We start from the raw sequence: 25,401 nt of genomic DNA, 5'->3' as shown, positions 1-25,401 counted from the left end.
TGCCGTAAAGCTTGAATTTCCCATGCATGCATGCTTTGATTTATCAATAACAAATTCATGCATAAGGTATTAATGCATGTCATGGCTTGATGGTCATGGGCCACGCTTTCAAAAGCGTAGCCTAAAGTTCCAAAGCGTGCTTAATTTTCAAAACGTGCCCAAAATTTCCTTTTCCACCATTTCTTCACCTACAAATAATCAAAACAATCAATCAAAGTATCACCAAATTTACAAGGTTTAAAATTCATTCAAAAATCAATTAATTTAAGCTTAAACCCCATGATTTTGTGCTAATTAAAGGGTGGTTGATTGATTCAAAGAAACCATGCAATTTCACTCCAAATTACTAACTTATAATGCAAGAAAGTGCATAAAAACTAATGAAACAAGTAAAATTTGCTTGAAAAGCTAGCATATGATGACTTGTCATCACAACACCAAACTTAAAACTTGCTTGTCCTCAAGCAAGCATTAATCACAAGAGAAAATGAATTGAAACGGAGAAGTATGCATGTCCTTATTTAGCAGATAGTTGAACTTGGTTCATGGGATTTTATGCAGACAATGATAGCTCATTTATTACTTGTTGTTACATAAGATATGTTTCCTCAAAGATTCACTAAGGTTGCTGCTATAATGCTTTACTTTTTTTTTTATCCCTTGCTAGCTTTTCCTTCTTTATTTGTGCTTAGAGCTTATTGTTCATTGAAGGCTTGGTGGCAAATGTTGCAGGAGCCTTTGGCTTAGTTTTGCTCAACATTTCTTCACTACAGACACAAGGCTCACATTTTCTTCCTAGGATCATTGATGCCCAGCATCTCTTTGGATTACTAAATATTTTGTAGCTAAGTTGCTCTTTATTGTGGACTTTCAGTTGGCAATCCCAAATCAGTTGATCTAAGTGGCCAAGTTTTGAAATACTCCTCAGAACCTACTTGTCCAAGCATATCCTAGTACAAAAACACCACAGGCATGTGTCCTAAGGTCCAAGCTATTGGTGCCTAGCCTTATTGTTTGTTTCTTTGCCACTTCTTGGCTTTTCTTTTTCTTTTTCTTTTTCTTTTGATCCATTCTCAAGGGACTTTTCATTAATTGAAGGATCATAGCAGCAAACTAGCTTAAGCTTCAAGTAACATGTCATTATGCAGCATTTATTTTATGAGCTATCAATTGGATCAAACAAATACCACCACTAACTTTCATTCTAACTTTTGCAATATTAAACAATTACTTTTCTAATTCAACCATTTTTTTTTCAAGCAGCAAGGAAACAAAACAAAATCTAAGATAGTGAGGAATGACACTTATTATGCAGATTGCTTTCTTCAGCAAAAATTCTCACTTGCAATTAAATGAACACTTTAGCCAGACATGAAGGGATCTCTAAATTGAAGCATTTCACAACAATAAAGATAAAGTGTAAATACAACCTGTTGGGTTGCAGCTTTTCATTCTTCCTTCTGTTGTGTCCCTTTTGAGTTATAATGTAGATTGTCTTCAGATGTTGGCCATATTCCTGCATGAGTTTCAAAAGTTGCTTGCTTCTCAAGCCCTTAAGGCAACTGGTTAGTATGCAAAGCTTATTTGTGGGCTTTTGAACTTACTTTGGTGTGTGAACACCAAACTTAGTCCCTTTGCCAATGCTTCTCATGCAACAAACTAACCATATGTAAGACCCTTCTGTCTTGCTAAAGGTAATAGAACTAAAAACTAGGAAACAATAGAATGATTAACTAGTTTATCCAAATGCTTGAAGCTAGCATTATGCAGAAGGTGAGAATATGTTTTACGATGAGATTTTGGTGGAACAGCAAACTTAGAATCCTTCATTCGCCCTTAGATTGTTTTGGTGTGCAATACCAAACTTAGCTTCTTGCAATATAGATAAAAATAATTAACTTTTTTATTAAAATAGCTATTAAAAGAAAACTACCTCAGGTTGGGTTGTCTCCCAACAAGCGCTTCTTTATTGTCACTAGCTTGACATTGGCCCCTCATTAGGGTGGTTGATGACTGTAGTGTCTTAGCTTGTCTCCCCTCACTGTGATCTTCCTTTTAGTGCCTTGATGCTCAATTTCAGCATGTTCTAGTGAGAGTATTTTGCTGACAGTGTAGTAGTCATCAGCTTGTTGGCTTGCCCCCAGTTGTTGGTAGACTAACTGCACTTTATCCCCTTTTTGGAATCCTTCAGTTGGGATCTTTTTGTTCTTCCACCCCTTTTTAACCCTTTTCTTGCCTTTCTTCTTTCTGTGTGTGGATCCTTCCCCCTTTTTGGCAATGGGTTGTATCTTAGGACTTTCCTTCTCAGTAACTAACACTTCAACTTCTTCTTGCTTCCCTACATCACTCTGCACAGTGTCATTCTCTTTTTGCTCTGCTGTGTTGTTTGTTTCTTGCTCTGAAAGGTAATCAATGATTCTCTTGTTTGTTTTCTTCTTCCATTGCAAATCTCCTTTATCAGTCTCCATGTAGTTTATCTTTTCATCAATGTGTTGTGTTTCTGGGAAGACATTCAAGGTGATGCTTTTATCATGCATTTGGAGGGTCAGCTCTCCTTGCTTCACATCTATAATGGCCCTAGCTGTGGCCAAGAATGGTCTTCCAAGTATAATGGAATCACCTTCATCCTCATCTGAGTCTAAGACTACAAAGTCTGCAGGGAATATGAATTTGTCTACTTTAATTAGAAGGTTTTCAATCACACCCCTGGGACAGATCACTGACTTGTCCACTAATTCTAGAGACATTTGTATTGGCTTCACTTCCTCTATGCACAGCTTTCTCACCAGAGAAGAGGGCATCAGATTGATACTAGCCCCTAAGTCACACATTGCCTTGTTGATGATCATACTGCCGATGGTACAAGGTAGAAGGAAACTTCCAGGATCTTCAAGTTTGGGTGGAAGCCCTTTTTGAATTAATGCCCTGCATTCTTCAGTGAGAGGCACTTTTTCCTTCTCTTGCCAACTCCTCTTCTTGTTAATAAGCTCCTTCAAAAAATTTGCATATAAAGGCATCTGCTCTAGTGCCTCAGCCAGTGGAATGTTTATCTCCAATTTCTTGAAGACTTCAAGAAATTTAGGGAATTGTTGGTCCTTAGTCTCCTTGTTGAACCTTTGGGGATATGGCAATGGAGGTGTGAAGTTCACTCCCTGGCTGTGATCCTTGGTTGGTTCTTCCTTTTCTTGGGCCTACTTGCCTGTTGTCACATCCTTGTTGCTGGCTTCCTCTTTCTCTGTTGGCTCTTTGTTGCTGTCCATAGCTTTCTTGGTTGCTTCTTTGTTGTCCACCAATGTCTTTCCACTCCTTAGATGTATAACTTTGCACTCCTCTTTTGGATTAGGAATGGTGTCGCTTGGTAATGAGCTTGATGGTCTCTCAATAGCAATTTACTTGGAAAGCTGTCTAATCTGCCTCTCCATATTCTTCATGGAAGCTTTCTGGTTCTTTGTTGTCATCTCTTTGTGCTTCATCATTTTCTCCATTAAGAGCTCCAAATTGGTGATCCTCTGAGAGTCTTGTGAGATTGGTTGGTTGTGAGATGTTGAGGGTTGATGGTAAGTGTTTTGATTGGTGACTTGGTTATTGGATGGATGATGGTTAGAGTTGGGGTAAGTATTTTGTGGTTTTCTGTATGTATTTTGGTTATTATTCTGCTGGTTGTTGTGGTTTGTGTTTTTCCAACTGTTTTAGGTTGAATTCCTTTGCCATGGCTGTTGAGTCTGAGTGTGATTGTCTCCCTATTTGAGGTTGGGGTGATTCTTCCAAGAGGGGTTGTAAGTGTCACCATAAACCTCATTGTGTCCAAAGCCTTGATTGTGCATGTAATTCACTTGTTCTTGCTGTTGATCTTCACAAGCTTCTTCACCTTGCCCCCATGTGGTTGATGGTTGGCTTGTATTTACTGCTGCAACTTGGAGGCTATCAATCCTTTTGGCTATTTGCTCAAATTGTTGCTGAATTTGCTGCTGCATCATTTTGTTTTGAGCTAGGATTGAGTCCACTCCTTCCAACTCCATCACTCCTTTCCTTTGTGATGGTTGGCGTTGCCTTTGGTGAGCAAAGAAATATTGGTTGTTAGCCACCATATCAATGAGATTTTGGGCCTCCTCTGCAGTCTTCATGAGTTGCAAAGAGCCTCCAGCTGAGTGATCCAGAGCCTCCTGAGATTTCAATGTCAAGCCTTCATAAAATTCTGCAATATGTCCCATTCATTGAACATTTCAGGAGGGCACTTCCTAATTAGAGCTTTGTATCTCTCCCATGCCTCATAGAGAGGTTCAGTATCCATCTGTGTGAATGTTTGTACTTCAGTCTTCAACCTAATAATCCTCTGAGGCGGGTAAAATTTGGCAAGGAATTTGCTCACTAGATCTTCCCAATTGTTGATGCTATCTCTTGGAAACGATTCCAACCATTGAGTAGCTTTGTCTCTTAGGGAAAATGGAAATAACAGCAGCTTGTAGATGTTAGGATGTGCACCAATGGTTTTGACAGTATCACAAATCCTCAGAAAGGTGGATAAGTGTTGGTTTGGGTCTTCAAGTGGTCCTCCTCCATAGGAGCAGTTGTTTTGAACCAAGGTGATGAGCTGTGGCTTGAGTTCCAAATTGTTTGCATTAACATTTGGGGTAAGAATGCTACTCCCACAATGTTTAGGATTTGCAAATGTATAGGAAGCCAAAACTCTTCTCTGTGGTGAATTGTTGTTGTTGTTGGCTGCTCCTGCTGGTGGATTTATTGGATTTGTTGAGTGTTCCTCCATCTCTTGGAATTCTTCTTCTGAATCCTCTTCTCCAACAATGTCTTTCCCTTTTTCTGCTCTTCTTAACCTCCGAAGGGTTCTTTCGTCTTGTTCACAAAATGTGGGTATAGCTCCCCTTGTCCCTGACATACAAACCAGTCATAAAAATCACACAAAGCCAGAAAAAACCAGGAAAACTCCACTCTATTGCTAAAGTGAGGTTTTAGTTAGCTTAAGCAAAAATTCAAACAGTTAGTGTGTTAGTCAAAAATTAAAGAAACAGGAAAGAAAAAAAGTGCTTGATCTAGAACTCCACCTTACTTAATCATTGTCAATCTAATCAATCCCTGGCAACGGCGCTAAAAACTTGATGTGTGGAAAGCGATCTAACACAAAACTCACCGGCAAGTGTACCGGGTCGCATCAAGTAATAATAACTCACGTGAGTGAGGTCGATCCCACAGGGATTGAAGGATTGAGCAATTTTAGTTTAGTGGTTGATTTAGTCAAGCAAACAAGAGTTGATTTGAGTGATTTGTATCCAACGAACAGAAGCTAAATTGCATGAAAATTAAAGGGAGAGGGATAATTGACAAGAATTTAAAGTACGGAAGAATTAAAAGAGCCGAATCTTAAAGTGCAAGTAATGTAAATTGTAGAAACTTAAATTGCAAGAAATGTAAATAACTGAAACTTAAAATGCAAGAAATGTAAATGGCTTAAATAATAAAAGGATTTGGAGACTGGAAGTGCAGAAATTAAACAATTGCAAGTAAATTGTAACAAGCAGAAGAGTAGAAGATGAATTGAATTGCAGTAGATCTCAAACAGAAAAGTAAATTAGCTTGAAGAATCATTCAGCAGATGAACTAAATTGAAAATGTAGATCTCAGGGATCAAGAGACTAGAAATCCAAGTCTAGATCTTACTGCCTTCCTTGATCCAACTCAAAGAACAATTGCAAACAAATTAAAGATCAAAACAATAAAGAAACTTTGAATTCAAATCACTAAATTCTGAATTATGCAGAGAAAGGAACAAAGAGATCTCAAGGTGAGATTGAGACAGAATTTTCTCAATTCTCAACACCCAAGACTCAAGCAAAGTATGTAGAAAAAAAAACAAGAAAACCCAGAGGAAGAGAACTCAATTCTCCTCTCAATTCTCCAAGATCAAAGTCAAAACTCTCGGAGTTACAAATGAAAATTCTAAAAGAAGAAAAAGGTGCTCTCTAAATCAAACTAGCTTCTATTTATACACTTCCTTCTAATGATCATTAACCCTTGAATTTGGGCCCTTGGCCTTGATGAAATTGGGTTGAAGATGGCCTCTGTTGATTGCTCTTGGTCTTGAGAAGAAATCCGTTTGCACTATGGACTTTGGGATCATTCACGTTTGAGTCAACGTTTGAGGCAAACGTTGACTCAAACGTCTTCGTGTAATGGCATCCTGCAGAACGGTTGTTGCTGTCACTCATGTTTGAGTTCACGTTTGAGGTTAAATGTGATCCTCCCCAAGGTAATTTTCAGCCAATGTTTGACCTCACGTTTGAGGCAAACATTGGCGCAAATGTAGCTTCTCTCCAGGGCACTCCTTAAGCCAATTGTTTGACCTCATGTTTGAGGCAAACGTTGGCGCAAACGTTGAATCCTCCTAGGGTATTCCTTAGCCAACGTTTGACCTCACATTTGAGGCAAACATTGGCGCAAACATTGAGCTTTTCCAGGGGATTCCTTAGCCAACGTTTAACCTCACGTTTGAGGCAAACGTTGGCACAAACATTACTTCTCCTCCAGGGTATTATTAATTGCTAATGCATTAGCCAATTGGCTTTTGCATGCTTTTCTTTACTTTAATTAATTCATAATGCCAATGCATTAGCCGTAAGCTTTATTTGTTCGTTGCATTAGTAATCAAAATTGCATGCTTTCATTGGCCATGGGATTCATTGGCTTAATTAATTTATGCCAATGCATTCACGTTAAAGCCATTCGTTTTAATAATGCATTCTTTCATTGGCTTTAACAATGCATGCATTTCATTCATTCTTTAATGCCAATGATGATATCAATTAATCAAATGCATGGCATGCTTTCATTAATGCCGTAAAGCTTGAATTTCCCATGCATGCATGCTTTGATTTATCAATAACAAATTCATGCATAAGGCATTAATTCATGTCATGGCTTCATGGTCATGGGCCACGCTTTCAAAAGCGTGGCCTAAAGTTCCAAAGCGTGCTTAATTTTCAAAGCGTGCCCAAAATTCCCTTTTCCACCATTTCTTCACCTACAAATAATCAAAACAACCAATCAAAGTATCACCAAATTCACAAGGTTTAAAATTCATTCAAAAATCAATTAATTTAAGCTTAAACCCCATGATTTTGTGCCAATTAAAGGGTGGTTGATTGATTCAAAGAAACCATGCAATTCCACTCCAATTACTAACTTATAATGCAAGAAAGTGCATAAAAACTAATGAAACAAGTGAAATTTGCTTGAAAAGCTAGCATATGATGACTTGTCATCAGGCATAAACATCACGAACCCAATTTTCATTTTAAAACAGTTTAGAAATAATTTGAGGGTCCGGAAACCAAGTTATACCTCGCCGAAGTTCGGCCAAAAACCAACTTTAGCAAATCCTTCAAAACCTCATTTTTCATTCAAGATTTCCATATCATTCATTTCCAAACCTATCAACACCAATTCAAAATGCCAACAACAATACTCAACAAGCTCTATATCATTTCATCAATCACCATTCAACCAAACCAAAATATAATCATATGATTAATAATTCAATCATATATCCTTTCAAAAATTCATTTAGTAAGAAACTCCACCTCATAATCAAATCTCTAAACCAAACCAAGCATGTTCATCGATCAAATCACTAAACATTAAATATACACCTGCATTCCAGCTTATCCTATGGCCATCTAGCCTAAGTTTTCACAGGACATTACATATTAAATGCAAGAAACCTAAACCATACCTTGGCCGATTCCCACGTAACGATCAGGGAAATTTATTTAAAACAAACACAACCCTTCCAAAATTCAGTAAACACTAGGCTCAGCTTCCTCCAAGTTCCAATATTTACAATTCCAAGCTCCAATTATTTATTTACAACTTAATACACATTTATAACACATATATATCCAATTTAATACTCAAAGCTCAAATTTAATAAAATTAAAATAGAATTATGGTATCCTCACCTTACCCAAGCTTCACATAAGTAAGAGTGAACGTTTTTCTCAAGCTAATTGGATCCTAAAACATCAAAGAGCAAAAAAATTCAATACTCGTACCATACTTTAAAGAATTGTGGGAAAGGAGTGGATGGGAGTATTTAATGACTTACCTATGAAATTATTCCGATAAAAATATAGAGCTCGACGCGGTGAACGCGTGGCCGCAAATGGTGCGGCGATCGGAGCTTAAACGGAGGAGTTACGGGATTTTGAAATTCACCGTAAGGGTTTGGGAAACTTTCGTTGCTCTTCTCCCCTGGAAGTCTTCAACTTCGTTTTCTGCTGAGATGAGGGAGAGAAGGGCTTGGGTTCATTTAATATGTTGGTCCGGTTGGACCGACGGCTCAATTTTGGGACCGGTTCAACTGGTTTGATCCGCTCGGTCCAATTTTAGACTGATTTCTTCGAAATTAGTATTAAAATTCTCGTTTCGATGAGCTCTATCATAATTTAATATAATATTTGCATTTCTAATCTTCTTTATTAAAAACTAATTTATCAACTAATTATTTACTAATTTAACGCGGTTTACACTAAGAAGGTGTTATGAGCTGCTTTTTATTGGCCATAGTTACAAAAGGAAGCGGCCGACTTTGTCAAGAAATGTCCTGTGTCCACCTTGTCAAATACATGGCAACTTTCATATGGCACCACCAGAAGAGTTCATCAGTGCCACTTCACCGTGGCCTTTTGCAAAATGGGATTTGGACTTGCTGGGATCATTTTCTCAAGCACCTGGACATGTAAAATACCTCATAGTAAAGATTGACTACTTCACTAAGTGGATTAATTGAGGCAGAACCTTTGGCGTCCATCACAGCTCAAAGAGGTGGGAAATTCCTTTATAAAAATATTGTCACCCGATTTGGAGTACCATTCTCCGTCGCGACTGACAATGGCACTTAGTTCACCGACTCGACCTTCAGAAACTTGGTGCAAGCCTTAAGATTAATCATCAATTCACATCAGTAGAGCACCCTCAAGTCAGTGGACAAGCAGAAGCTGCAAACAAAGTCATATTGGCTAGGTTCAAGCGAAGACTAAAAGACACAAAAGGAGCATAGGCTGAGGAGCTCCCCCAAGTTCTATGGGCATATCTGACAACTCCCCATTTTACAACTTGAGAATCTTTGTTTCGACTTGTTTTTGACATAGAAGCTATGATCCCTATAGAAGTAAATGAAGAAAGTCCAAGAATGACGTAGGAAACATCCAAGCTCATAAGGAAGAACTCGATCTCCTTTCAGAAGTCCGAGAACAAACTCTGATAAGGAAGAAAGCGTTAAAAGTTGAAACAAAGGATGTCTACGAAATACAACAAGAAAGTCATCAGAAGAAATTTCGCCACAAATGACCTTGTTCTGATCAGAGATGATATCGAGATACAGAAGTCGGGTAATGGAAAGTTGGCTGCAAATTGAAAAGGACCTTACAATATCAATGAAGTCTTGGAAAAAAGTTACTTCAAAGTGTCCAATTTACAAGGGAACGAGCCTCGGTAGGTCATGGCATACATGCACATGAAGAGGTACAACAGCTAGAAAATAAACATTGCTCCCTAATGTACTTTTTTTTTTTACTTTATAGTTTTTTTCCAAAAAAAATTTTTTAAAAAATTTTAACAAGATATCATAGCAAGGGCTAGGAGTTAAGATAACAAAACTCTTAGTAGCAAATAACACTTTGGAAAACATTTTCATTAATAATAATTCATCATTTTTTCATGATTAATTATTCTACTATATGCGCGTTAAAATGACTTAATAAAACATGAATTATTTACATCTACAATATATTATACCTAAAATATTTTTTTTAATCACGGTTAAAACTTAAAACCTACTTGTGTACTTATTAAGATGTTATTTTTTTTATTGACAACACAACACCCGTATCTAACTCTAAAACAATTAATTCATATCGAAAATCACTAATGTATGGATATTTGCCTAATAAAATCATCTAATTTTGTAGAACGTACAAATAGAGGACTCACCAACAAACACAGAACTAATATGACATAAACAAAATGACTTTAACCATAAATAGACGAAATGACTTAACTATATCACTATTAATATTTTAGTGCATTGTTATTTCCACTTAAAATGGAGACAAAACAATATTTACAACATTTTAACCCTATCAACTCTGGACTGAGCTTTGAGCATAATATCCAACGACAATACCAAACATTGAACAAAAGTCTATCATTACATACTGAATTTTAATTACGAGCATGATTCTCCTCTCCGCATCTCACTTCTTTCTAGGTCCAACTTATGTAATCTAATAGCTCATCTACAAACAATTTTGTATTCATCCGACTCGGTCCATATGAGAATATCACCTTATTTAACCCACTACAATGCCGAAGAGTCTTAGTTCAGGTGGCGTTTCACCCCTTTCCACTATTAAAGTCAGAGTTCAAACTTTAGAGGATGTATTTGAAAAAAAATGTGATAAATATGTGAAGAATGTGTGAATATGTTGTGTACTTAGAATTGGAAGTTGTCCAATTCATTGGAATACTTAGAATTAGAAGTTGTCCAATTTACTGACAAAAAAAAAAAATTCCACTACAATTATCTCCAAATACAATTTTGCTTAACCCATTACTTAATTTTCTAACTACAATTTTTTGATCAACTGCAATTTCTGTCACGCTGCACATTTTGTCCACCTCGAAGGATGCATAATAACCCCACTGCAAAGGGATATTATTGCTGCGCTTAACAACCATTGCATATATACTTGACACATCTACTTCTACAAATGTAGAAAACTTTTTCCTTCTACATGGTAGAATTGACCAAAAGAGAATAATACAAGTGATAGAATTATAATAGGGTTAACTACTAATTTAGTATCTAAAGAATTTAATTGTTGACAAAAAAAAATTTCTAAAAAATATTATTGACAAAATAGTTCTTGAATGATTTAAAAATATCACAAAAAAAATCAATAATTCGTAGGTCACAAAAAAAAACTTCATATTTAACAAATGACTTATCTATTAGATCTAAATTTTGGTGACAATATTTGAATAAATATTTAGAAGGTACATACAAAAATCGAAACAAAATTTAATCTCTAAATTTTTTATTTTTCAAAAAATATAGTCATTCACAATAATATTTTTTTAAAAAAAATTATTTGACAAAAAAATTAAATTTAAAAAAAAATTTATTAGTGATTACAAAAATTTGTATTAAAATTTAATTTTTAAAATTATCTTTTAAAATATATATTTAATATCAAATTTTTTAGATTGTATTTTTAAATTTTTCTAAAACTTATTTAAAATTTAGAGTAATTACCCAAATCAGTTCTCAAGGATTTTAAAAGTGGACATTTTAGTCCCCAAAAAAATTAATACATAGATCAATCCCCAAAGTTTTACTCTAGCAGACAAATCAGTCCCCAATTCATTTTCCGTCAGAATAATTATCCAGATCAGTCCCCAAAAATTTAAAAAATGGACGTTTTAATCCCAAAAAAATTAACATACAGATCAATCCGTAAGTTTTTCTCCGTCAAACATAACAGTCCTCCATTCAATATTATTATTATTATTATTATTATTATTATTATTATTATTATTATTATTATTAATTGCACAATAATATTGTACCATAATTTTTTTGTATTTTTTAGATAAAAATAATAATAAATTTATTCATTAGATTCTTATGTATGTATTTTTAATATAAAAAGTATATATATACACACACATACATAGTCACTTATTAATAATAATAATAATAATAATAATAAATAAATAAATAAATAAATAAATAAATAAATAAAATTATTAGAGATTATTCTACAAAAAATTCTAGGTTGAAACTATTTAATATGTTTGTATTTAATATAATCAAAAGATAGATGTTCTACTTTAAAAAACATGTTTGTATTAAAAGAAAATATTTTAATTTGAATTTTAAAGCATGTTATTCACCTTATTTGTTTCTAACTAAAAGAGTGTATTAATATGTTAGGATCGTTGTTCACATGCACAAAGCTAAGTTTATAATGATGTTTTGAAATCCAAATTAAAATATTTTCTTGTAATACAAATATGTTTTTTAAAGTAGGATATTTTTTGATTATATTAAATACAAAAATATGAAATAGTCTTAACCTTAAATTTTTTTGTAGAATAATCTCTAATTATTATTATTATTGAGTGACTATATATATATATATATATACTTTTTTATATTAAAAATAAATACATAAGAATTTAATGAATAAATTTATTATTATTTTTGTTCAAAAATACAAAAAATCATGATATAATATTATTATGTAATTAATAATAATAATAATAATAATAATAATAATAATAATAATTTTATTTTTTTTAGATGAAGGACTGTTATGTCTTGTAAAGAAAAATGTTGAGATTGATCTATATATTTAATTTTTCTGTCAAAATAAAACCTTAAAGATTAATTTATGTATTAATTTTTTTTAGAGATTGAAATGTCCACTTTTTAAATTCTATTCTTCCGACTCTAAAATTTATTTTGCCAACGAATACGAATCATTTTAGTAGTTTTAACTTTTAACGCATAAACCCAGGCAGATGAAATTGGATTTGGGGGATTAGGAGTGTATGCACTGTGCGTACTGCGTGCTCGATCGTAAATTTCATTTGAATTTGAAATTTTCAATCTTGCCATAATTTCGATGCAGCAACAGTTAAAGTTACAATAACAATATGCATCAACACAAGGTGCTTCCGAAGAGAATAATACTGGTGCGGCACGGCGAGTCGCACGGTAACCTCGACACGGCGGCGTACACCACCACTCCCGACCACAAGATCGATCTAACGCCCACCGGAATCGCTCAAGCGCAGAATGCCGGGGCATGCATCCGTGCAGCCATTGCCTCCGACTCATCCTCCCCGAACTGGCGCCTGTACTTCTACGTGTCGCCCTATGCGCGCGCCAGATCCACGCTCCGAGAGTTAGGGCGCTCGTTCTCGAGGGCGCGCGTGATAGGCGTGAGGGAAGAATGCCGCATTCGGGAGCAGGACTTCGGGAACTTCCAGGAGCGTGAGCGCATGGATTCTATCATGGAGACTCGGTTACGATACGGCAGATTCTACTACCGCTTCCCTGAGGGCGAGTCCGCCGCCGATGTCTTCGATCGCGTTTCCAGTAAGTACGCACAATACCTTTCCTCTTATCCTAAGGATTTTTTCTGGATCTTGTAGTTTTTGTATCCTGGTAATTTGGATTTGGTTTCTGATTCTTTGCCCTAATATTGAATTATGACGAAGATAATGTGGATTTTGAGTTTGATTCAGGTAATAGGTAATGAGTGTGAAGAATAGTTAGTTTGATTGATGTAGTAATACATAATTAAAATATTTTTTTTCATTTTAATTACATAGAAGAGGAAGAAAAATAAAGGAGGAATTTACCTTGAGAGAGAGAATTCAAGTTAAACAAACCATTATATTAACAACAGTTTATAGTCACTTGCCAGCTATAATAGTGTATTCAAACCCAACTTACGCTGTTATCATGAGTATTGGTTTAATTAGGCGAGTTAACCAAATTGGCACAATGAAAGGATGTGGTATCTGAAAGTGTGTTGCATGTATTATTATGGAATCATCACTAAGAAAGGGTTTGACGTAGTAAGAGCAACAAAACCTGAAATTACTTGTGCAATAATAACAAACAAAAATGGAAAGGATTTAGTTGAAGTGGAGAGTTATATTTTCTGCAATTTGAGGAAGTTATTCCTACTTGTCGGTCCTTAATTGTATTTTAAACTAATGCAACTTGCAGAGATTGACAAGGCATGATATTGATTCTGAGGCTTCTTGTTTTCCAGGTTTCCTTGAATCTCTGTGGAGGGACATTGACATGAATAGGCTCAATCAAGACCCTTCCCATGATCTGAACCTGATAATTGTCACACATGGGCTAGCATCCCGTGTTTTCCTCATGAGGTGGTTCAAGTGGACGGTTGAACAGTTTGAGCTTCTGAGCAATCCTGCAAACTGTGAGATCCGCATCATGCAGTTGGGTGCTGGTGGAGAATACAGCTTGGCAGTCCATCATACGGAGGAAGAACTGCTTCAATGGGGGCTCTCTCTTGAAATGATAGCTGACCAGAAATGGCGAGCCCAGGCAAACAAGGGTGCCTGGAATGATCAGGTTCCAGTGTGTCTTAATGCATTTTTTGATAACCTTCCTGATTCTGATGATGACAATGTAGACCTAAATGAGGTAACAGGTTCTTTGACCATTAGTTCAAACTGTTCTTAGTATCTGGGCTGGAGATTCAAAAATTCAAACTGTGCCTAGCATTCTTTGTTTCCCTCTTTCTCCTTTTCTTTCTATCTTATGGAGATAAGATTAAAAATTCCCCAATGAACAAGAAGAAAATGAAGAGGAAGGAGATAAGGTGACAAGATCGTGCTTTACTTATTGCTGACAGTAACCAGCTCTGTTCATCACATTCATCATTATGAACTTTACATCCAACTGGAAGCTTCAAATATACTGAATCTAATGAATTGATAATATATTAGATTATAGATAAGGCTTGAAGCATTCTTATATAGTGAAGGGAACAAGGTTGCTTTGCACGCATGCATTATGCATCCTGTTTTCCAAATCATGTTATGATAGAATTAGAACTTAGAAGAGTCTGCATAGTATTTGTTCATACAAAGAGCGAAAATTGTACTCGGACCTTTATACACAAAGTTTATGAATATTGCAGACGCCCATCCTATCCCTTAGGAATTTATTTTCTTTCTCGATGATATCTCTATCATATTTGGAAAAGTTCTTGCTTGCCATCGCATGTTATTGAGTTAATCACAGCACAACATTACTGAGGCACTGATGTTTTCCTTGTTTTTTTTTTTTTTCGGTGAATGTTTTCCTTGTTTTTTTTACCCCTTGTTTATCTGTTATATGTTTTTTGTTGGGCTGTTGTATAAAAAAATTTTACAGGGTCTAGTTTTGAGGAAATGAGGTCAGTATATATACTACATAGGAACCGATATGGTCTTGGTGATAAGAGTTGAGTTTTGGGATAAGTCATGGTACAAGAATCGTTTTGGGAATATTATAGGCAGTTTATTTTCTGTATGCACATAAGCATATTTGATCATCAGTGTTATCATTTTATTGTGCATTGTTATTATGTTGGTATCATTTTATTGTGCATTGTTATTATGTTAGTGAAATTCAATTTTTCAGTTTAGAAATAGAAGTTTCAGTTGGAAAGGAAAATAAAGTGCGGTCGGTTTTCAAGTCCTATTCAGTATAGTATACAGTCCAATTGCGTCTTTCACGTGAATTTATTTGAAGAAAATCATAACCGGTGTTTGATAAATGACTTTCTTGATGTGGGTGTTCTAATCAGTAATCACACCATCAAGTGTTCAAATATGTTTTCTTTAAACAAGCCATTATTTTATTGGAGGTTATTGTGGAGACCAATTGATTAGCTGTCCCATGTACCCAACTTCCAAACCCAATATAACCAAGAAAAATCGGCATAAATCATGTCCTCTCTCTCTATATATATATATACACAATTTTTTTTAACTTTTCTAACTCTCTTTTCATCATTATTAACGAGGAAGAAGTATCAATGGAAAAATTATGCACCAAAATGCGCAGTATATAACTAAACTATATAACTATATAAGTAATTTAAAGAATTATATTTTAAATCATAAATATAGAAGAATCAAGTGTATTTGAATTGCTGTTTGTCTTTTTCGTAGAAACAGGAGAATTTAGCAGGCTTTTTTTATTGAAAGAATACACAAAAAACTTTTATTTTTCTAAATGTGCATGGATCAAAATGTTTTTCAAAATGCACAGCACACACGAAATGAGACATTTCATAGATGGCATCCATGAAATAGGCATGTCAATGGCGACACACACGAAATTAAAACCAGTATTTTAAATAGAAAAAAAATAGCTTGTTAAAAAATCATCTTCCATTTTAGATGTACCCATCAAACAAAATTAATTTTTAAGGAGCCAAAAATTCTAGACAAAGAAAGAATCAATCTTTAACAAACCAACGTTTCAAATTATTAAAATAGTGGTTTAACCAACTTAATTAAATAATAGCATATCCGGTGGATCAAAGATTACATAATTTAATTAATTAAGTACGTGGCTGGATCTAGAAGGTAGAAAGTTCTAATAATTAACAATTAGACTCAGTTTGGGTGTCAATATATATTTTGTTGTTTTTTATTTTTTATTTTTTACTTCTATTAGAATTCTCTCTTCTTTTATTGGGGTTAAGAACTTGTTATAACTAACTATAAAAATAATAGCAAACTATATAAAAATAAAATCACATATGAAAAAAATAAAATTAAAATTGAGATTCCATACCACACACAATGTTACAAATTTAATAATAAAAATATAGTGATAAAATGATAAAACAAAATAACTAGAAGGAATATATATGCATTAGGTGGTTCAGATGGAACATTGTTTTAAAATGGTGGTAGAGGGACAATATTTTCAACAGATAAATCATTACGTGAAATTAGTGGTAGAAGGTCAATACTTCCAGATTATTACAATTTAATTGCTGCATTTCGTGTTTGGTACCAATAAATTGGGTCCAATTCGCATATGACTCCCTTGAGTTGTCCCCCCTTTGCCTCCATTTCGTGGGTACCACCTCTGTAATAGCGAAAGCCATACCTGAAAAGCCTAGTTCGTGGACATCGGCATTGAGATGGAGACTATTTTTAATTCGGAGATACTTCCCATGATTTGGTGCTGCACATTTTAAAAAAAGTTTTTATTCATGCGTATTTAGGGAAATAATAATTTTTCTGTATTTATTTTAATAACAAAAAGCCAATTTTTCATGCGTATTTAAAAAAATAATAGTTTTTTCTGTATTTATTTTAATAACAAAAAGCCAATTTAGCAGCACCTGCACGTGCACCGTTGACATGTGGGATCACCTGTATAGCAGCAGGAGCATAATCTCCATGTTGAATCATCCCCAAATTAAAGGTTGTATAAGATTGTTTAGTGCTTAATAATCACATAGTAATAAGTATTTGTTTTGGAACGCTGAATCACAGAAAGATCGCTCAAATTTTAAATGTATCATTGAGATAAGTATAACTAACTGGCCCGGATATATTTGAACTTTGAATTCGTTTATTTGAGAATGGATAGATAGGTTTTAGGTAACAACTTTCACCCTGGCCTATTGTCAAGTTTACAGACCTAATTATTAAGTGTGTTAACCCAACCCTGGCGCTTAAGGGCTTTTTACTTTCTCACCCTTACATCGCATTCTCATTCTCACTCTTCAACAAATCCATATAAAGATTAAAGAGTAGTCATCTTTGCACTTTACTGGGATTGGGTCTCCTTTTATTTCTCCCCGAATGACAAAGTAGACATTGTCTTCCATTCACATCAAAATAAGTACTACTAACTTTTTTTTTTTTTAATATAAAAAGGCTTTGTGATTTGTGAAGCTGTTAGTGTTCTCAATCATTGCGTTTTACAGTCAAATTCATCCTCCATGACCTGATCCTTTACTTGTGCAGTTGTGCTATTCGAAAATACTCTCTCTCTCTCTCTCTCACACACACACACACTCACACATTGCTTCACAGTATTACACTTGAGTCATGCTAAAATGGCACCATGACTTTTGCTCTTGAGAACACTGCTGCAAGTTAAGTTTTGAGAGTCAAAGTTTGTATTTTTGCAATGAGGGCGTGGAGGGTTCATCCACCACATGGCGTTTTGAAGTGGGTTTTAGTTTGGATGAGTTTTTGTTTCATTGTATTCAAAGTTGGACCACCCTCCCAATGGCGGTTGAAAGATGCCACAACTGTTCATTCTCCATGTCCTCCATGTGAAGAATGCTTTTGCTCTTTGCCTGAGTATCCCTTCAATCCTTCGGGTGAGTTTTTCCCCCTTCTCTTTCCTTTGAAACACACACACACACACACACAATTAGTTCAGAGCTTTCTTCGATTGATTTAATAGAAAATTGTGTTAAGAGCATACTATAATATAAGTGCAGACTGCGGTAAACATGATCCAGCTATGAGTGAAGAAATGCATAAGGATCCAGTGACTATGCTCTCTGAGGAGATAAATTTGCAGAAAATTGTAGCCAATGAGAGCATGGAACATGCTAGAAGATTAGTAATGGATGCAAGGAAAAGCATATCACATTACCAAGAGGAAGCAGTAAAGTGCAACTTGGCGGTGGAAACTTGTGAAGAAGCAAGAGAGAGGGCAGAGACACAGCTCATTCAAGAACGCAGGCTAACAGCTTTATGGGAAAACAGAGCTCGTGAATATGGATGGAAGGACACAACACGCTAATGAACTTTTGCTATCGTCACTATTCATTACTTAGCAATTTAATATATTATGCTTAAGCTTCTTTTATAATAGTTTCTAAGTAGTAAACACTCAAATTGCTCTCTATATAAATTCCATGTTAGATATTCTGGTCTTTAATAAATTTTTATTATTCTATAAATATTTGAAAATTACTCTTTTAATAGACAAATAATTTATTAACAAATTTTATTATAAAACAATTACATATCAAACAAGTATCATTATATGGCATATAAATATCTTTAATCAATAATACATCTTGAAAACATCTAGAGTAATAAATTTATACAATGTTCAATATAAAATTTCTTAAGAGTTGTTTACTATTTTTATTTTTTATGGTCAATGCACAAAGGTTGTCATTATTTGAACCAGGTCTCTTGCGTTTTGAGACTACTTTAGTTTTTGCTGGTTTAAACATGTTAGAAGCTAAAATAATATCTTTGTACGCATTTGAATCGGCATTTGAATCGACAAATTTTACAAGCAATTTGAGTCTCGTTACAATTGGCACCTCATTTTCAAGAATTTTTAAACCAGTAGTCCTAGAACATTTGTATCATATCTTTACTACTAAACACCATCTAAGGTTTATAGACGCCAGTGAAAATGCAGCTCCTTCTTGTAATTTATAAAAATTAAAAGAAAGAAAGAAAGAAAGAGAAATGTTGGTCCAAGATGCCAGATCCAAAAGAAACGGAAATGTTGCATGATAAAATTCATGTTCCGGATAAAAGGGTGGATGTTTCACGGGCCAAGTGGATGCTTACCATCTTATGTCATTGCCATCAAAAGAGAGCAGTTTTGAACAGTTAATTAATCTTTACTGGTCAGAAACATGGAATTAAGCAAGAGGCCTTTCGGCTTTCAGTACAACAAACTAGGCCTCCTCTTTTCCTTAACTTGTTAAGGAGTAAGGGAAATAAAATTATGACCAAAGATTCATTATATGTTACCAACCAATCCATCAAGAATATAATGTTTTTACTTTAAGGTTACCCTGAAAACTTCACAGGCTTACCACTTCAAGTGAGGTATACACTATCTAATACTGCAAAACCAGCTGCAACTCCACCTTCATCCGATGACGATACTTTTGTACGCATCAAATACCCACTTTGGTTGTTCATGATGACCTTATCCTTATTCCTGTAAATTCAAATCCATAGATATGTCAAGTGTTTTGCCAACTTGAGCATGGAACTCTTATAGATATGTGGAAAAGCAACATACCTTAAATAAGTACCATATATCCCGAGTTCGGAAACGGCATGATCCTTATGCCAACAACCATCACGCATCAAAATTGCTGCACTAGTAGTTGGAAATATTCTCTGCATAAGAATGTAAGCTGCATCTTCTTCAGAACCTGCTTTCTGTAATTTTTGGAGGGTTTCCCTCACAGCATCACCATAAATGTTGTTTCCTGAAAAATAACTACAGCTAGATGAGTTCATTAAGTCAATTCCCCATCCTCTTGGCAAATGGTTGAATCAAAGTTTAGGTGTATTAGACCTCCTCCTTCTCTTTGGGGCTTCATCACATATAGTTCTGGCCTTTCAATTGCTTTTCTTGCAATATCTGAGTCATCCAAACTCCACAATCCCGCAAAGCATTCACGCAGTTTGGCAATATCATCTTTGTTTTCAAGGAACCTGCTTATAGATTTAATCCAGACACTTAGGAAAGATAAATCAACCAGAGAAAAAGACTACGATTAGCCAAAATAGACAAATTACTCAAAGACTCGGAGTATTTGTTTCCTTAGGAATTATGTGCATTTTTCTGATGAACCATCATCCAAAGGTTGATATTTCCAAGGCATCAAAAACCTACATTCTTTTATCTTCTTTTTATGAAAAACAAAACATAAGATCCTCCTTAAAGAATCATCTTAAACAATATGAAACATAAAATGATACAACCTATTCATGATTAACCAACTACAGCATTTATTGGAGAATAGAAGCTCCTGAAAAATGATGCAATTTCACTTCACATAATAAATCACTCACATGAGTCCAATGCAAAAAAGCTTGAAATATACCTCTCAAGAACATTGGGTTTTGCAAGTTCCTGCTGAATCTTCTTGGTACCAACCAAATGATAAGAAATTGAAGGGCATTTGATGGCAGAAGATTGTTCCATCAATAGCCTAGCTCTCCATTCCTACAAAATAAGCAAGAGATATCTAAAGCCATTAGAATTGCCAGAAATAGAAGGCTTACTAGCATTGGAACTGAAAGAATGCAACTGCCATAGGACGTTGGGAAACAATATTATGAATGAAGATATTCCTTGAAATAGAAAGATTGAGGAAAGGAAGAATGCAAGTTAATCAGATCACATTGATTAAAAGAAATGTAACATAATATACTAAGATAAAATAAAAATAGAAGTAAAAGACAAAGAAGAGAAGAAGATAAAAGATAGTGTACTACAGTCATGTCATGTATAAGCTTTGCCAATGTTTAAGAGGAGCAACTTAAGTTAACAGAAAATTAAACAGACACTTTTATTTGAAAAAATAATGACAGTTATTTTGAGAAGCAGAAGCGGGATAAAAAGCACTCACTGATTCTGAAGGAAAGTCAGCTGGTGTATAGCCAGCCCTGAAGTAAATGACAGCAATTGCTTGTCCACCCCTGTGAGTCCCAAGAAATTATAGTTTTCTACAGTCAGAAACAAAATGTAATTAAGAAATAAACATGTGCAAGAAGTAAGTTTTCCAAGGAACACATACACAGCAAGTGTTCCATCCGGTAGTAGTTCTCCTTCTTGATCAACTTCTGCCAATGTTTTTCGTATGGTTGTAATGTGATGCGTGTTATAAAGCTAAGGAAAATAATTCTAACTACTCAATTGTTTACTAACTACCAAGTATAAAAAGTGATACTACTTTACCATCTTCTCCTTTGAGATCATATTTGATAGCTCAACATTTTTCTTTTTTGTGCAATAACCAACACAAAAAGGATATCTTTCTCTTAGATATACAGAGAGAAAATGTTGGTCATACATGTTTCGTTCCTCAGCCTGAACTATAAACATAATCACAGCCCTGCGCAGATCCATTTATAAATAGAGCATAGAATCAGAAGCAGCAGCGAATAAAATGGAAAGCAAACTTTTTTCTCCAAACTGACCTGGGGTTATTATACTCACTCCAAGCTTTAGCTAATGCCTCTACAAACAGGTTGACAGAATTATTGGCAGGAACCCTTTCAGAATCTAGTCCAAGCAATTTTCCATAGTGACTTAGTGTGTTCCTGGAAAATGAAAAACTATTATAAAGATACCGCTCAAAGTTTGCCCTAAAATTAAAAAAATCCTTCAGAATTCGTATACATAATTTCAATTTGGACAAATATTCATCAAACATTTATTATATGATCTCCTAATAAACATTAATTTTGATACTCAAAAACTTCTCAATGGATCTTAAAACATATATATATCCATATCAACAAAGACAATTTAAAAAGGGAATGAATATTGTCACTCCTATACATCTCTTGTTTCTATTGCATTTTGACATGAACATACTAGGTAAAATTTCATTAATAAAGAGCGGCATTATCAAGATAAAAATCTCATTAATAAGGATTGACAATATCCGCTCCCATTAAAAACAATTACATACTATACAGAACTTAGAGCAACAGTTACCTATGAAGTTGGGACACAAGGCTGCTAAGACCAGCAAAAGAAGAGGAAATAGTGTTGAGCTCTATTTGTAGAAGTGAGTTAGTCTGTTCATCAAGCATATAGTCTGAACGATGTAATCCCAATCGTATATCCTATTAAAATTAATATCATTAAATCCCATTGATTCATTTAGCCAAAAGAACAGTAACAAACATTTAAATATATATACATAATAATACCTCTTTCTTGTTAATCTCTAGCATCTTGGAATGAATATCTAAAAGTCTGGAGGTAAATTCATCAACCTTCTTAGTTCTGCATTGAGACGAGGAAACAGATTACAATTTACAAACATAACACAAGAACAGAAGCAATTAGTTGTAGGTAGCTTACCTGGAGAGAGATTCTTGGAGAAATTTTCCGTCCAAACTAACTCGATCAACAAGTTCATTGAACAAAGGGGCTAAGTGACACGCTTGCTTCCAATGAATCTCAGGGAATGGATTCGGCAACAATGCAAAGGGCGCATGAACCAAGCCAACACCAGGGACAGTTCCGGAATTCTATAATTGGAAACAAATTGATTATGAAATTCAAGAAGAAGAAGAAGAAGAAGAAGAAGAAGAAGTGAATGAACCTGGATGGATTTGTGGCCAACGAGGAGGCCGTGAAGTGAGGCCCAAACAAGAGAATCATAAGCGATGGATTGGAGCAGTTGATGATCGAAGCGATGGTAATCGAAGAGTGATGACGTGAGCGTGTGGTCATCAACGTTGCCACACTTGGACTTGGACATGAGGTTGAGGTTGAGGTTGAGGTTGAGGGAGAAGAGGGGTTTGGGGCAAAATGGGAAAAACAAGGTTTGGGAAAGCGATGGTGATCTGTTGTAGGAGGAGGAGAATGAAGGAAGAGTGTAAGTGGCGGAAGTGGTGAAGCATAAGCTCACACCCATTTTGACTTTTATTGTCTTTTTCCTCCCTTTATCCTCTCATATTTACACTCCTCTCTCTACTCTCTGCTACCGTTCCCGTATATCTCCGCAACTTTTTTTTTTTCCTTTTGTGGGTCTCCACTGTCCATTCAAGTTTTGTTTTGTCTTTTTTATATATTTTAAAAAAATAATTATTTTAAATTGATAACTAAAATGTACTATATATGATTATAAGTATAATACCTATACTTTATTAGCTCCAATATTATTAACCCATCATATAAATGATATTATTATATTTTTATCTCTCAAATTTATTAACACTCGTAAAATAAAAAAATAAAAAAGTAATTCTCAATTCTCATAATATAATTTTATTTCATGGAATACACCAAAATACATAAGATATAAGTGCTTTTATATAGATAATACTTTATATTAATAATTTTACTAATTTTTTAATATACATACTTATCTAATTTTACTTTTAATTTTAACTATTCAAATGAATAACTTTTATATCTTTTTTATTTAATTTTATTAGTAGGCATCTTATAATTTCTAGCACAACTATAAACATCTTAAAAATTCTTTAAATTTCTAATATGTTAGCTTCTAACAAAATGATAATTATTGTATTCTACTAAAATTTTGTTTCTTTGACCATTTTGACTTCAACACTCTTCGTGAAGATTCTAGTGATGCAAATTAATTTATAATTAATAATATTGTCTCACTTAAATCAAACTTACAGAATTAATCATTCCAAACAATTTTTCAACTTGTAAAATAATTCTATTTTCAACGGCTTTATAAATATATCTGCAATTTGTTTTTTAGTATGATAGTACTCGATCACAACTTCTCTCTTATTTACCAATTCTCTAATTTTGTGAAACCGTATATCAATATGCTTTGATCTGCTATGAAATATTGGATTTTTGCAAAGTGCAATAGCTGACTTGTTCTCGCAAAATGTTGTTAGAGTACTTTGTTTCTCGTTTAATTCTCCAAGAATTCTTCTTAGCCAAACTGCTTGCGTTGCACAACTTGTTGTTGCTATATATTCTGCTTCTGCTATAGAGAGTGCTACTACTGGTTGTTTCTTTGATGACCATGAAATTGCACCAGAACCAAGATGAAATGCAAATCTCGAAGTACTTTTTCTTGTTTCTATATTTCCAACCCAATCACTATCAGTGTAACCGACAAGATTCACGTCATTAGTATTTTCATAATAAATACCATCATTTAAAGTACCTTTGATATATCGAAAAATTCGTTTTGCAATTTGAAAATGGTTGGTATAAGGTTCCTACATAAATCTACTAAGCAAATAAACTCCAAACACAATATCTGGTCTGGTTGTAGTTAAGTACCTCAGACTTCCAATCAAGCTTTTCTAATATGTAGGATTTGTTACTCTTCCTTTATTTTCTCTTAACAACTTGAACTTCTCTTTGACCGGAGTAGGAACTTGTTTTGAGTGCTCCATCTGAAATTTCTTCAAAATATCATTTGCATATTTCTTCTGAGAAATGAAAATTCCATCATCCTTTTGAAGAACTTCGATGCCAAGAAAATAAGACATCAAGCTCATATCTGTCATTTCAAAGTGCTTTATCATAGTCTTCTTGAATTCTGCAATTATCTTCAAATTGTTACCAGTAAAGATTAAATCATCAACATAAAGACACACGATCAAGATATCTCCAGGTTCAACGAACATGATATAAATCATATGCTCAAATAGACATCTTTTGAAACCATTCTGAGTGAAATAAGAATCAATCTTCTTGTACCACATTCTTGGTGCTTGCTTTAACTCGTACAAAACTTTCTTCAACTTGTAAACTTTATCTTCTTCTCCAAGAACTTCATATCCTGCAGGTTGCTCAACATACACTTCTTCTTCTAAAGTACCATCTAAAAATGCTGACTTAACATCCATCTGATGTATCTTCCACTTATTTTGGGCCGAGAGAGAAATAATCATACGAATAGTGTCTAATCTAGCAACAGAAGCAAATACTTCAAAGTAGTCAATACCTGATTTTGTTTGTATCCCTTTGCAACTAATCTTGCCTTGAAACGATCAACTTTACCACTGGGTTTGTACTTAGTCTTGTAAAGCCACTTTACTTCAATCGACTTCTTATTTGCTGGTAAATTTGTCAGCACCCATGTGTCATTCTTCTCAATGGCATGAATCTTCCCATTCATTGCTTTCTTCCAATTATTGTTTCTAGAGGCTTTTTCAAAGTTCAATGGCTTACAATATGAAAATAGAGCAAAATTTATGATTTCTTCATCGGACGGATTATTGTCATTGTCAATTTCATAATCTGCTAATCTAGTAGGTAGTCTCCGCTCTCTTTGAGGTCTTCTAAATAATTATGGTTATTCAGTT

At 34.4% G+C, this 25,401-nt stretch overlaps 3 protein-coding genes across 3 annotated transcripts; 2 read left to right on the top strand and 1 right to left on the bottom strand.

Moving 5' to 3' along the window:
* Positions 1-12,556: 12,556 nt before the first annotated feature.
* LOC107645871 (phosphoglycerate mutase-like protein AT74) lies at positions 12,557-14,766 on the top strand. The gene is made up of 3 exons (XM_016350000.3): positions 12,557-13,177; positions 13,863-14,260; positions 14,389-14,766. The coding sequence occupies exons 1-3, from the start codon at positions 12,733-12,735 to the stop codon at positions 14,440-14,442; spliced, it is 897 nt and encodes a 298-aa protein (XP_016205486.1). The 5' UTR covers positions 12,557-12,732; the 3' UTR covers positions 14,443-14,766.
* Positions 14,767-17,407: 2,641 nt separating this feature from the next.
* Positions 17,408-18,551, top strand: LOC107648006 (uncharacterized). The gene is made up of 2 exons (XM_016352037.3): positions 17,408-17,960; positions 18,084-18,551. Exons 1-2 carry the CDS (start codon positions 17,765-17,767, stop codon positions 18,389-18,391), a joined length of 504 nt encoding a protein of 167 aa, XP_016207523.1. The 5' UTR covers positions 17,408-17,764; the 3' UTR covers positions 18,392-18,551.
* A 663-nt stretch (positions 18,552-19,214) lies between these two features.
* On the bottom strand, positions 19,215-23,108 carry GSH2 (glutathione synthetase 2). The gene is made up of 12 exons (XM_088490254.1): positions 22,698-23,108; positions 22,454-22,623; positions 22,300-22,375; positions 22,082-22,212; positions 21,559-21,681; positions 21,393-21,473; positions 21,156-21,236; positions 20,988-21,057; positions 20,460-20,581; positions 19,928-20,067; positions 19,646-19,838; positions 19,215-19,561 (listed from the first exon to the last, which is right to left on the bottom strand). The coding sequence occupies exons 1-12, from the start codon at positions 23,010-23,012 to the stop codon at positions 19,438-19,440; spliced, it is 1,626 nt and encodes a 541-aa protein (XP_088346380.1). The 5' UTR covers positions 23,013-23,108; the 3' UTR covers positions 19,215-19,437.
* Positions 23,109-25,401: the final 2,293 nt, after the last annotated feature.

Source organism: Arachis ipaensis, chromosome B6 (genome assembly GCF_059453495.1).
Source record: "Arachis ipaensis isolate K30076 ecotype BB chromosome B6, ASM5945349v1, whole genome shotgun sequence".
In the NCBI taxonomy this organism is placed as follows: domain Eukaryota; kingdom Viridiplantae; phylum Streptophyta; class Magnoliopsida; order Fabales; family Fabaceae; genus Arachis; species Arachis ipaensis.
This window is presented reverse-complemented; position numbering and strand designations above follow the sequence as displayed.

Bases quoted from the DNA above. Each gene is read 5' to 3' on its own strand.
- LOC107645871 (XM_016350000.3), top strand. From the start codon at position 12,733: ATGCATCAACACAAGGTGCTTCCGAAGAGAATAATACTGGTGCGGCAC. The intron at 13,178-13,862 runs GTAAGTACGCAC...CTTGTTTTCCAG, and splicing joins TGTCTTCGATCGCGTTTCCA to GTTTCCTTGAATCTCTGTGG. The intron at 14,261-14,388 runs GTAACAGGTTCT...TATGGAGATAAG, and splicing joins ACAATGTAGACCTAAATGAG to ATTAAAAATTCCCCAATGAA.
- GSH2 (XM_088490254.1), bottom strand. From the start codon at position 23,012: ATGGGTGTGAGCTTATGCTTCACCACTTCCGCCACTTACACTCTTCCT. The intron at 22,624-22,697 runs GTTCATTCACTT...TTCCAATTATAG, and splicing joins TTGGCCACAAATCCATCCAG to AATTCCGGAACTGTCCCTGG. The intron at 21,058-21,155 runs GTATGTGTTCCT...TGGGACTCACAG, and splicing joins CCGGATGGAACACTTGCTGT to GGGTGGACAAGCAATTGCTG.
- LOC107648006 (XM_016352037.3), top strand. From the start codon at position 17,765: ATGAGGGCGTGGAGGGTTCATCCACCACATGGCGTTTTGAAGTGGGTT. The intron at 17,961-18,083 runs GTGAGTTTTTCC...ATATAAGTGCAG, and splicing joins GTATCCCTTCAATCCTTCGG to ACTGCGGTAAACATGATCCA.